General features: G+C 40.0%; 1 protein-coding gene across 6 annotated transcripts in view; it reads right to left on the bottom strand.

Moving 5' to 3' along the window:
- amot (angiomotin) overlaps window positions 1-13,552 on the bottom strand; it is a 43,793-nt gene that overhangs the window by 18,110 nt on the left and 12,131 nt on the right. For 3 of the 6 annotated variants that reach the window (XM_058759028.1, XM_058759026.1, XM_058759025.1), the window contains 3 exons: window positions 6,607-6,768; window positions 3,987-4,980; window positions 2,904-3,411 (listed from right to left, as the gene is read on the bottom strand). In XM_058759028.1, coding sequence (XP_058615011.1) covers window positions 2,904-3,411; window positions 3,987-4,980; window positions 6,607-6,768 — 1,664 coding nt within the window. Of the gene's footprint in view, window positions 1-2,903; window positions 3,412-3,986; window positions 4,981-5,782; window positions 5,844-6,606; window positions 6,769-8,327; window positions 13,184-13,552 lie in introns of those variants that run through there. The other 3 variants (XM_058759030.1, XM_058759029.1, XM_058759027.1) reach the window with 3 other exon arrangements.

The raw sequence follows: 13,552 nt of genomic DNA, 5'->3' as shown, positions 1-13,552 counted from the left end.
ACTTCAGGTCACTGTGCAGTTTAGCAGCTTTGCACCAACAGAACCTCTTTTGTATTTAACGAAATATAGTAGACTGAAAACAGTGCTGCGAATAACAGCATGGATAAAGAGATTCATAAACAATGCTCAATCCAGATGCAAAATCCAAGGTGAACTCACAACAGAAGAGCTACTTGCAGCTGAAAAATACTGGATAAGGATACCTCAGGAGCAGAGTTTCAGCAAGGAAATAAATTTGTTCAGACTAGGTCAAATGGTTGACAAGGACTCTAAAATTAAGGATTTGAAACTGTTCTTGAAACCGAGGATGGACTCAGTGTAGGAGGATGGTTGCAACAGTCCGAGTTCAGTTTCCGAGAGCGGCACCCATGGGTTCTCCCCACAAAGCAAAGATTCTCTGAATTGCTAGTTAAAAGTTGTCATGAAACAGTGATGCATTCAGGGGTAAGATACACACTGGTTCAGGTGAGAGAGAAATATTGGATTTTACATGGTTGACAGCTTGTGAAACAAATTGTAGGACACCGTCATGTTTGTAAAAGATAAACCGCAAAACCAGCTCAACAAACTATTGCGCCTCTGCCAAGGGATAGAGTTACTGAAGCGCCACCCTTTGAAATTACTGGCGTGGATTTTGCTGGCCCCTTATACATCAAATCAAATGAGACATCAAAAAAAGGCATACATTGCACTTTTTACATGTGCTGTTACTCGGGCGGTGCATTTAGAATTAGTGTCAGATCAGACCACAGAGAAATTCCTCTTCGCTCTGAAAAGATTTATAGCAAGAAGAGGTCTGTGCAAAGTAATATACTCGGACAACGCAAAAACACAAAAAAAGGGCAGACTAAGATTTGAAAGAACTGTGGAAGTCCTTTAAAATCTTTTCTTCAAGGTTTATTACTTGGAAATTTATTGTGGAGCGTGCTGCTTGGTGAGGAGGCTTTTGGGAGAGACTTGTTAGATCAGTAAAGAATTGTTTAAAAAAGATCCTGGGAAAAGCCTCACTAAACTTTGAAGAGATGACTACCATATTGACAGAAATGGAAGCAGTTTTGAATTCTAGACCACTTTCATACATACACAGTGACGCAGATGAGCCCCAACCTTTAACACCTTCACATTTATTGATAGGAAAGAGACTAACCTCTCTGCCACCCAAAACTCAGGTCTCAGAGTCTACTTCCTCAAATCTAACCAAAGATAATGCTGTTCGCCGATGGAAATACAGACAGAGACTCCTGACTACCTTTTGGAACCGTTGGCGTAAGGACTATTTGCTGGACTTAAAGTCAGCGAATAAAGGTGATTTCATAAAAGCTACTATGCTAAAGGAAGGTGATGTTGTCCTAATTGGAGAAGACAAGGTACCTTGTCAAACTTGGAAAATGGGAACAATTGAAAAACTGAATTCAGGACCTGATGGCCTGGTGCGCTCATGGAATATTCCTACTTCATCAGGCAGTGTGTTAAGAAGACCTGTGCAACTTATATATCCCTTAGAATTGTGTTAATTAAACATCCTTAGAATAAGTATTGATGAACCTAGTTCATTGGGCGGGAGGATGTTGTAACCTTTGTTACAGAATAATTTTTTTTTTTCTGAATATAAGTACATACTAAGTGTGCTGATAACGTTGTTTTAAATTTTAGCCTTGTCACATCCTCCTGTCGCTGCTTTCCTTTTTTATTTTGAAGTAAACAAGTTTTTCGACACGACCTCCGTGTAAGCGTCTCAATTCCTTGAACTTTGACTAAAGCCCGGCTCACACTGTGCGATTTTGGCCACGATTTGGTCGTCTAGGACAAATTTTGAAAATCCTAAAAGATTCCTATGATCCTAAGCTAAAATCCGTAGTCTTCGATCGCTGGTTTGACATGTTCACCGACAGCCGATTAATGGCTGTTGCGATCAAATTTCACCTCCGACGAAATTCTGGCAGTGTCAGAAGATTTGGCGCACAGTCCTGCAGTGTGACTACCCCTGCGACGAATATCAAACTGTCTCCGTTTTTCAAGGCAAGCTATGAGCAGAATTAATGCTTGAGAATTATTCTATCAGCTATAAACTCCGGTGCTCCCGTCCTCCGCTCACGGAATTCATCTGATATGTTTCTTTTTTATATAAACACTGGTTGCGCCGCTGTTTTCATGTGCGTGTGTATGAATACATACACTATTCTTCTTAAACATGCCGGTATTGCCGCCGTTCATATACTTTTCATGACAGCCAACATTTCGGTGCCGCGTGCAATGCAGTTCGCAGTCACTGGACGTGTATGGGTTGATAATGTAAAACTTCGGACAAGTTTTCTTGCGCGCACCCGTTTTTAACTCGTCTTGACTGTCGTACAGTCTGACATTAATGACAACTGAGATCCCATAGTGTGACATGATTATCATGTTCGTACAGTCTGACAAGTACAATCCTAAAGGACTTTAAAAAAAAAAAAATCGCACAGTGTGAGCCCGGCTTAACAAGCTTTAACCTTGCTGAGGTCTCACAGAAAAAAATATAATGTATATGTGTTTTGAATTCAAAAGGATATAGTATGGAAAGCTGCCTTGCATTAAATAACTCCAAATTTTCTACACTTTTATACCAAAATGGTGTTGGTTCTCATTCCTGAGTTGGTGCTGGGCCATCTGGCAGCCTATTACGGTGTTTCCCAACCCTGTTCCTGGAGGCACACCAATACTACACACTTTCGAACTCTTCCTAATTAAACACACCTGATTCAACTCATCAGCTCTTTAGTAGAGACTCCAAGCCCAGAAATAGATCGGTCAGATAAGAGAGACATTCAAAATGTTTACTGTTGGTGTGCCTCCAGGAACAAGATTGGGAAACACTGGCCTATTGTGAACAGAAGTTTCCACTGACTTGAGAACAACAAAATTACCTTTTGTAGTTTGGACACCTTCTCCCCACACACTTCCAGCTCTTGCTTAAGCAAGCGGTTTTCTTCTGACAGCATATCCACCATCTGCTGGGCACGGGCTAGCATGGCGTAAGGATCTCCCTGCATGGAGTGTGGATGTGGGTAGTGTTGTCCTGGACTCTGTTGCTGCTGCTGGGGGCCCTGTTGGTGGTACTGGTGCTGATGCATGTGGAGACCCCTGGGAGCTGACCCATAAGGATCATGAGGAAACGCGTGGCTCCGCTGATGGGGATGGTGACCTGGACCGTATGGATCCCCCTGGTGGGAACCAGGCCCCTGTGGGTTACGAGCACCAGTGGGAAAGGGCTCTCCCTGGTGACCCATAGGTGGAGGAGGGTGGAAAGAGGCCATGATGCTGCTGAGAGTGGAGGACTGAGCACGGGAGAGAGAGCCCCCTGATGTAACAGAAGATGAAGGGCTGTGGTGATGGACAGACCTTTGAGAGTGACTTGAACTCTCCTTATTTGACCTAATCAGAGCAAAGCAGTAAATAATATTTGCATTTTGATTGATTACAAAAGTCTAAACATACAAAAAAACATTAAAGAGAACTTTTGTTGACCTACAAATAAATTAGGCTGATTTACACTTGCATAACCAACGGCTTCTTGTAAGAGATTAAATCACAGTTGGAAAACAATGACTTGTCCAAAGTGGAAACTATGCAATGCATTCCAACCGTTCATAAAAATATTTTTTCACAGGTCAACATTCCTGGTTCTCTGAAACATAATGGAGAAACTGTCATGTTGTGACATGTTGTAGATGATTATTAGAATTTGATATGCATTCTTTTGCTATATGCCACACACTGGCTCTGAGGTGAATGAATTCAGGGAAACAGGCAAAACTGGCTTTTCCCATAACTGGTTTCCTGACAACATGTCCCAGCATCTAAGGGAAGGGCTGTTTTTTAAAACTCATCATTTGGAATTTTTTAACTGAAGAGTCAAGGAATGCAATTTGCGTTTCAAGGTGTATCGCCCTAGTTCCTAAAAAAATTCCCAAACTTAGCCCACACTGGACACTTTAAGGTACACTCACCGGAAAGAGCCATATTCAGGTGGTGGCTGGTACCGTACATGAGGAATGTCAGCCCTGGTTGGCTGGCTTGTGCCACGGTGGTCTGGGTAGAAGTGTCCAGGCTCCTGGTGCTGAGGCTGATGGTGCTGCTGCTGTTTGGGTGGAGAGGGCATTCCTTTAAAAGGGTAGTCTGGAGGTGGGCCTCTGTGTGGGGGCCCAGTGGGTTTATAGTAGTCTCCAGGAAGTCCAGGTGGAGGAAGCTGGGGAGAAAGTGGTGAACTGGTAACAGGTGCATGGGCCTTGACCCCACTTGTAGCCAGCGAGAGCTGCATTAGTCTCTCGCTGAGTGAACGTACATGGCCTTGTTTAAGATCCTTGAGCCCGTCATCTTGGTGTACTTTGCCTCCGTTCACTCTTTGCACCGTGGGCCTGCCCTCTGGGGGTCGCACCTTAGGGTTGCTGACACCAGTCACATAAAATGCAGCACCTACTGACGGGGGTATCTGTGGTTGAGGCTGCTGGGGCTGATGGCCACGGAAATACTGCGACTGCACCTTGGCTTGGTCATAGGTGGGCAAGTCTTCAAGATTCTGCCCTTGTCCGCTCACACAGCTTCCACCACCTGACCCCGTGCCTCCACTGCCTCCTCCTGCAGTGCGTGTGCTAAGCTTCTCCATGCCACTGTCGGCCTGCAGCTCCTGGCCCTGAGGCTCTTGCCTCGCAATGTGAGGGACCATCGAGTGCTCGTCCCCTGGGCTGCCAGGGCCCGGGTATCCACTTACTGGACCTTGTTGTTGTTGCTGCTGTTGTTGTTGTTGTTGCTGCAAGGCAAGATAATTTCGGCCCTCGCCATAGCGCATTTGCTCCTGTAATAGCCGTTGCAGAACCGTATGGCCACTACCGCTACTGCTGCTAGCCGATGTGTCCTCGGAAACTGAGGCTGCCGCCCTCATTTCCAGCTCCCGTGACCTGCCTACCTCATGGAAGGAGGAGCTTCGGGCACGGTCCACACTCCCTGCACAAAACACCAATGAATGATAAGTGATAATTTCAGCCACTAACTTTTATCACAGGCTGAACCTTAAGTGTATCAAGCTGAAAATAAATGAAAACAGACTGAAGGAGACTGACGAATCCTCTGCGTGTTTTTAGAGAAATGCCTGAAATCTCAGATCCCAACTGTCCCAGACTCTTCACACATTGACATCTGGGCACCACAGTCATGAAGTTTAACAATTTATGACACCAGTTCCCAGTTTAAATGGGACAAAGGTAGAATTCTGATGATCTTTAACCACTACTAATTACTTTTAAAACGTAAATCAGGGATTAAAGTTTCTGCACTGTAAAGAACAGGAGCCCAGGGTCAAGGTGTTGAAGTCCACCAATGATGCAAAACATGTTACCAGTACCATATATACACCACATCTCTGTACAACTGCTCCATTTCTTTAACATGCATTGCAGTTGAGTCATCTGATTATCCAAAGCTTATGTCTTAGTTCAAAGCTTAAACCCCAATATCCCTACTGTAGGCTTGAGCGGTAGACACTTAGAAATCACACAGAGCAATTTAAAACAACAGTGAGCTGTTAAAGCATACAAAGCCATTAGGTGAAAACCATTCCATAACATTAGCGCCAATGTGGGGTGTAATATGTAGTACCTCTATATCACTACTCCAAGGTTACTGTCATATACATTCTGTTTCTCTAAATTGTGTTAATCTGGAATGGTTGCCACTACTGGCCTTGAACAGAGTTTGTAGTTTAGTGGTTATTATACCATCTAAAAAGTAATGAAGGGGAACTTATTACGTCTATTGTTTTCTGATATTCCTCGCATTCTCAAGGAGGATGAGGCTTTTTTCCGAAACATCTGTGGTGAATAAATAAATAAACGTAAAGAGAGTCAGAAACAGAGCCATCTGTGTACAACTGCTTTCCAACCTGGAAAGCCAGAGAAAGTGGAGACAGAGAGAGTGAAAGAAAAAAAATACAGTTCATAGTGGCCCACCCCCAACCCCCCATACTTTAACTTCCACTTCCTGTCATTCTCCAATCTTTCGCTCACTGAGACCTCCTCAGAGCCAATGACAGGGATGGCCACAAACAAAAGCAGGATGAGAATGTGAAATGCCGAGGTCACAAAAAACTCATGGTTAAGTCAAATGAAATGATGGCTGATTTTACTGTAGATGGAGAAATGGCACTTCATATAATCAAAAACTGTCCCTAAAAGATACTTGTCAACAGATTTATTTTACATGTGTTTACACATATCAGTTTTTACTGGGACCTTCATCCGGAGTAATTAAATAAAATTTGTTGGACAAATCTTTGGCTCTAGAATTCCTTCAAACACGTGTACTTGAAAAAAAATGTAATTGCTTTTATTAATCACTTTAAATGTAAAATACATATCACAGGGCTTTTAAAGTGATAAAATTATATCCAAAGAGGTTCTACATTTTGGTAGCTGGAATCACAGGGTAGGACAGAGCCAAGCCGAACTGGACTAACCTATAACATTTAGTACTTCTTTTTGTCCCATTGATGTCCACCCCACCCATCTAGGCTCTGGTGTTCTCCAATCACTGTGTTATTCATGACTCCACTGTATATTTGACAAGGTCACCTACCTGTGTGGCTGTTGTAGACGCTGTCGTGTGTCACTACTGGCTGCTCATGGTGCTGACAATCGCTAGGGTCACTGGACTGAAGAAGCTCCTCAAGTTGCTCCAAAACACACAGCCGGTCCGCAAGGTCCCAAACGCCAAGCCACTCTAGAACAGGAAGGCACTCTGGCGAGTTAGAACAATGGGGGTGGGGTCCAAAGACAACCAAAGGGGCTTTTTTTGGATTGCAGAGAGAAATATATTTCATGTGAAAGATAGGGGACGTGAGGTATGTTTGTTTCCTGATTGAGACAGAATGAAAAAACTTTGTTTTTTTTTACCCTCATTTTCACAGACATTGCAGACCACACTGCAACTGTGAAGCTAGGTGATAGAAAAATACAATGTTCAGCTACTGGACTGAGACTAGCAAGAAATACTGACACACAGATAAAATTGTTTAAGGCAATGAGGCTGGTTCCTGATCAGCTGGAAAAGATGGCAGTGGTTCAAGTCAAACTGTATGTAAGGATATGCATAGTTTTAAGGGACTGGTATTAGCTACATAATGCCAAAGAACATTGAAACATCGAATTATAGTGTGTAAAATTCTGATTCTTTAGGGACTGACAAAAGTCTTTAAAAGTATTTAAACTAAGTTCTTCTCAAAATGTATATATTGAAAAAATATTATTTTTATATATGAGAAAATATATTCTGCACAAATCTTTTTAAGGCCATTAAGATTTATTTGTACTGTGACATATCACATCATTAAAATCAAGCACATTTCCCACCAAATTCTCATTACTGTAACACAGAAAGTTTTTGTTGCTCATTTCTGATTTTTTTTTTTTTTTTTTTTTTACTTTATTACATTAAAGTTAGAGTAAATGGTTGGGGCTGTCAAATTTGTGGTAATGTGTGTGATACGTAAATTTTTTAAATATATTGCTTTATTATTTAATTCATTTTCTTCAAGCAAAATATAATTATTTATTTAGAACATGTCCAGGTCAGAGTGAAACATGACCGGATATATTCTTGAAAGGTTTTGTGTTTCACTCATTTTTGTCTGTTGATAAAAACCTAGAAACTCCCTCTTTCAGACCACACATTTTTTAAAGAAAACTCACTACAAGAACTCTTGAATCACTCGCATACAAAACTTCACATTGCTATGAAACAGTCTGAATCATGCAATACACCAGACCCCTCTCTAATACGCCCCAACCTCGGCAAAAACAGAAATAGACTACAGATGCCTCCCTCCCCTCGCACCCCTGCTGACGCTTGAACTTCAAGTTCCTTGACTGTTTCAGATAAACAGTTTATTCCACGGCCAGAGTGCCCAGAAGTGAATTCGGGGAATCTGACATGCCTAAAAGTCCACAGATAGGTCTCCTAACGAACGTTTCCAAAGTCTCTGACCTCGGAGTCTCACCATGATTGTGTCAGTGACACTATCTGTTTACAGTTTAAGTCCTAACCAAGCTATGAAGCATGTCAAGCATGATTCCCAGAACTACAAAACTGGGAGAATGTTTATCCATCCTCTTAACTTCATGAACACATTCCCTTTAAATTTACTACCTACAATGTCCATGCAGCAAATGCCTCTTTTGTCTAGACTTTGAATAAAGTCCAAACATGATCATACTGGGTGACTCTTTGAAGAACTTGGCATCCCTTTTATAGTACAATCAAGACAAGAAAATTAAGCTATCAACACAAATTCAACTCACAGATTTCCACCTCCTTTCCACCAAAGACGTCCTGGATGAGAAAACTCCACTGAACTCTTCTAACTGTTGACCATTTGTCTTGAGCCGTACTCCTTTGTTCACACGCTTAACAATACTGCTGCAGTAAGCTCGTACACTGAACTAACTAATGCATTCCATCAGGTGTGGCTGTAAGGATAGGTGAGCTGGATCACTGCCAGTTATCTACACACCTTCAAACCTGCCTGCTGCTGTTAACACTCCAACTTACATCAAAATGAGTAGAGCTAATTATCAGAGACTGGGCGTGCGATACATATCTGAAATCTGACTAATATAACAGTTGAAAAAAAGTAATTGTGGTTTATAAAAATGATTTCTCTATGTTGCTTGCCCGAAACCTCAAAAGTGTCCTGTTTTATTTAATCCAGATTATCGGGTTTGGGTTTTGGAGTTTACTGTAATGTCAAAATAGTCTATTAACCATTTAAAAATTTTCACTTTCACAAGGGGCTTCTGATCTTGTTTAGTGTGCTAAGAAATTTGACCCATTACTCTTCAATTTCTGTATGCTACAATAATCCAAATATGAATTATTAGTGGATGAATTATGAGCTAACAAACCTTCCTCGGGGTAGATGCCAGACGCAAATGAAAACAAGACATGAGATGAATGTACATGGGACAATCACATGCAAAAACTGCTGGACAGAGAGTTAGTGACTATATAACATCTATATTTTATTACATTTATGCATTTGACCTTTTTTCATGGGGGGTGGGGACATTTGTCATCACATTAGGGGGCATTTGTCCAACTGGTCTAGTTGGTTGTTGGAGGACTAGTTGATTAGTTGACCATTGTGAGCCATCAATTATCCTAACATGTTGTCAACAGACAAATCCAGGTCAAAGTGAGCAAAGGATCCACCTGCTAAGAAAAGTTGAGTAATGTAGAAACAGGTGGCAAACCGCAAGTCCTCTGATAAGAAACTAAAACACCTGGCTTGCCCTAACACAGACAGCAATTATTCCTTCCTCATATTTCTAACCGCTGCCATCCGTGTCTCTTTCAAGAGCAACTAAACTGAGCCAAGAGCAACATGGGTTCTGGGCAACAGCTTGCTGTCAAGCAATCTGAAAGGAGTGCAATTAATAAAAAAAATTGCTCTTGCTGTTTCAAAAAATTGAAAGTCTTCATGCTCTTGGATTTTTTTTTTTTTTTTTTAAGAAATGGGAGTGTTCAATACACATATAAGCTGTATACAGAGTTCTGGCATGAAACTGCAGATGCGCATTCCGATAGGTCTAACTCAATCTGACCTAATGACATGATTATCACATGGCACAGCTGATTGGTTCTCTCCTGTATCGGTAGCCAATGAGCTCTCTGCTCAACATTCAAATATATGACCAGTGCTTGTTGTAGCAGTTTCGCAGGGTGCTTCAGAAACCCTCCACCTTCCCCAGCTCCACCTGTATAGCTCTGCTACAAGGTAGAAATATTTCTTACATGATCACAGCAGCATGTTGTGGATGTATTGGCAGTAGCAAGTCTCGGTACTTACTCTGCTGCAGCGTAGCAGAACTATTCCGCCAAAATCAAATATATTGTCATGTACATTACTATGCCAATCCCTCCGAGAGTTGTCATGACAGAAATAAAATTATCTCCACTGGTGTGCAATAATCTGCCGATGAAGTTGAGCAAACAATCTCACTTCCTTGGCAATAAATATTTGGATATATACTGAGAAAAATCCTCAAAGCAGTTTCAAAATGTCTGATTTTAAATTGCAGTGATAGCTGTACTGAGATGAATGATCTTAGATCAGATCATTCAAAATAGATGTATTCCACCAACTGTAACCTGGTTTCTTATTGTCCGGAACATTCTGAATGGACGCTGACATTGTCTAAATATTTACGTTTCATGCACAAGTTTCCCAGGGCCCCCATGCAGACAGTGTTTACTCGGGTAATACATCAGGAATGTGGCCCAGGGTAAGTTTGAGTACTGGCCCGATGCTGGCAGTCTATCAAACAGCCTCTGACAGTACAGTCCATTCCTGCCCTCATTATGCTGACACACTCCAGGTTCTCAGTACAGCGCTGACAGATGTTCAGGTTAATATCTGATCCAAGACTGATGTTAATGCTTAACTTGTTAAAGTTAGGTTTTGGAATTGAAAACAAAAACTGTTTCTTAACTATTACTTTACATGCTTGCTAAACTTCTAAACTATTTCCAAAAATACCCTGAAGTTCCCTGAAAGTACCCTGGTTTACAGGGTGACTAAATACCATCACATCTAGTCTTTCAACACACATCTGCTTTTACATCTAAAGTCTTTAGTCATATGACCAGAAGCTGACAATAGAATTAATCACCAAATGGATTTGATTTGAACAGTTTTGAACCTATGGAAGTCTAAAGAGAACAATATGTACTGGTGTTGTTTTTAGCTAATTAGTGAAAAAAATGTCCATAAAAAATAAAAATCTAGTTTAAAACACAAGTTCTTTGAAACATGTTAGTTTTTAAAATTAATGACATAAAAATTTTATATTGTGTGACCATCAAGCAAAAAGTAAGCATTTTTCTTACACCTTGAAAACATGTCAGCCTACATAGCTTACTCATGTTTTTTAGAATTCTAGTAAAAAGTTTTTAAAGTTTTTTAAACAAATATCATGAATTAATATTTCATAACTATAATGAACTTTTTCTTCTCGTAAAAATGTCAAAATAACTGATATTTTAAAATATTTATTGACCTTGACACACATCCATGAGGGTTTACAGGGGTCCCTTTTATGATTTAATTTCCTTTTTATGTTTTGTTTTAGTTATTTGAATGTTGGTTGCACCACTTGGCTGATTTGGCAGCAAAACGTTTTTCAAATGTTAATAAAGCAGTAAAGCGGATTTGTTAAAATATTTATTTTAAATATTTATTATTATTAATAGAACATTTTACCAAACTGCTTCCTTATTAAACTCTTCTTAAAAAAAAATAAATAAATAAAAAAAATCATTTTAAATCATATCATATTCAAATCATATTCCTTCATCATAATATCAGAAGGACAACTGTGTCACCCTGATATTTGTTAACTTGCGCAGACCAAAGAAATTTGGAATTATAAAATATGCTCATCATCCAAGTCACTGTATGAATTGCATTTTTAACATTTTTTAAATATAATGACAGATGCAGACACAAAAATGAGCGTTGTGTCATTGAACCATACGCATATTACTATAGGCAAGAAGTTTACCCTTTGGTACCACTTTTCAGAGAACTGTGACAGAAGAAGAAACAGAAGAAAGCAAGATTTTCCATTGCATTTTCTTGTCTTACTTCCCGACCTCTGATGAATATTGCCGCTGGCAACAACGGTAAACCGTCTAATGCTGACGAGTGGAAGGGCAACATTCCACAAGGACTAGAGTTTCAGAAGGACAACCTCTTGACATCAAAACTTAAAAGCAGGAAATATCAGGAAGGTGACCTTAGAAAATGTCTGTTAAGGAAGAGCGAGCAGCCCTCTGATAGTTAAAAAAATGCCACCCCCAACTTTCACAAGCACTGTTTACATAACAGGGGAGCATTAGTGGAACGTTTCCAGGGGTTTAATGAACTCCAGAGAGCTCGTCCATGTTAAGAGTTCTTTTATGCTTTATGTAGGACATGATAACACTGACAATACTGTTATGGGTGAAGGAGGAGCTAAAACAGAATAAAGTTTGTGTGTGTTTGAAGAGATACTAAAGGGAACAAGATGATGATAATGATGATGCCACAAGAATGGCATAAAGGCAAAAGATAAAAAGTTTCTGAGGAATTAAGATGACAGTGAAAGATCACTGAGAATCTAAGAAAGATGTCTTTTTATCAACGGTTAACAAACTAGGGCTGTTAGTTGGTGGGCTGCCTGAACGAATAGTTGAATAATTGACAATAAAGTATTAAATGTGCTTGAGCGCAGTTTTCTTTCCAGGTTTTTTTTTCTTTCCAGGTTTTTTTTTTCTTTTTTCTGCGACATGCTATTGCTAGTCAGTTGCAGGTGCTATTTAGGGGGAGGGACAATCTCATTCTAGAGATCTAATGTAATTGCATAAATTAAAACATGTAACCATTTCTATGTAACTATACTCACACACAAATTTGATTAATCTTTCAGCATGCGTCCATGTGGATGAGACGGTGACAAAGGAACAGTCCGAGAACAAAGACACACGCAGACAGAGAGATTAAGGCAGAAGGGGGAATTGAGAAACACATGGCAGAAACTGAGCAGGAAACGCAACATTCCATTCTGGAAAGGTCTGGCGCTGCAACCGTGGAGAAAGCGTAAAGCTCAGCCTCCCCCTGTGTCCATTACTCCCAGCTCAGAGAGATTCTCACACTGCAGGACTGGAAAAGAAGTAGGCCAAGAAACTCTGACACATCTGCTCCTTCTCTCTACCTCTGTTTCCATGTTCGTCGCAATATGTCTTCGCCGCATTAATTCACCTCCTCCCTCAATTGTGCTGCTTTCTTGGAATTCAACCGTGATTCATTTCAAGGGATTACGTTCTATTAAACATGTGAGGGGCCTGATGGGAAGTCAGCGCTGAGAGAAACCAGAGGACAGCACTTCAGCACACAGTGGACTGTTTTAGGACAGAATACACTTCCAAAATACCATGCTTTATTGGATACAGTTGTATAGCAATACCATGTTGAATTGGTGACTACCATTTAGTGCTGTCAAACAATTAATCGCTTCCAATATAAAAGTTTTTGTTTACATAATGTGTTTGCTGTGTATATTTATTATTTATATATAAATACATTACACACACATGCATGTATATATTTCAGAAAAATGATATAAAAATATATTTATAAAAATTATATGAATATAAATATGGATATGTAAATATTTTCAAAATATATGCATGCATGTGTATTTATATATACATGATAAATATACACAGTGTATAATAAATATACACACAATATATACACACACACACACACATATATTACACAAACAAAAACGTTTAATTTGAATGCGATTAATCACGATTAATCGTTTGACAGCACTACTACCATTACACCATGGTACTCTATGAAGTATAACTGAATACTATGTGAAACCATACATTTATGCAATACATTTCCAGAGATGAATCTGTGTATGGAAGCAGAATAATGACAATAGTTTTTGAAACAAAGCATGCTGAATTCCACAAA

The sequence above is a fragment of the Onychostoma macrolepis genome, chromosome 21 (assembly GCF_012432095.1).
Source record: "Onychostoma macrolepis isolate SWU-2019 chromosome 21, ASM1243209v1, whole genome shotgun sequence".
Lineage (NCBI taxonomy): Eukaryota > Metazoa > Chordata > Actinopteri > Cypriniformes > Cyprinidae > Onychostoma > Onychostoma macrolepis.
This window is presented reverse-complemented; position numbering and strand designations above follow the sequence as displayed.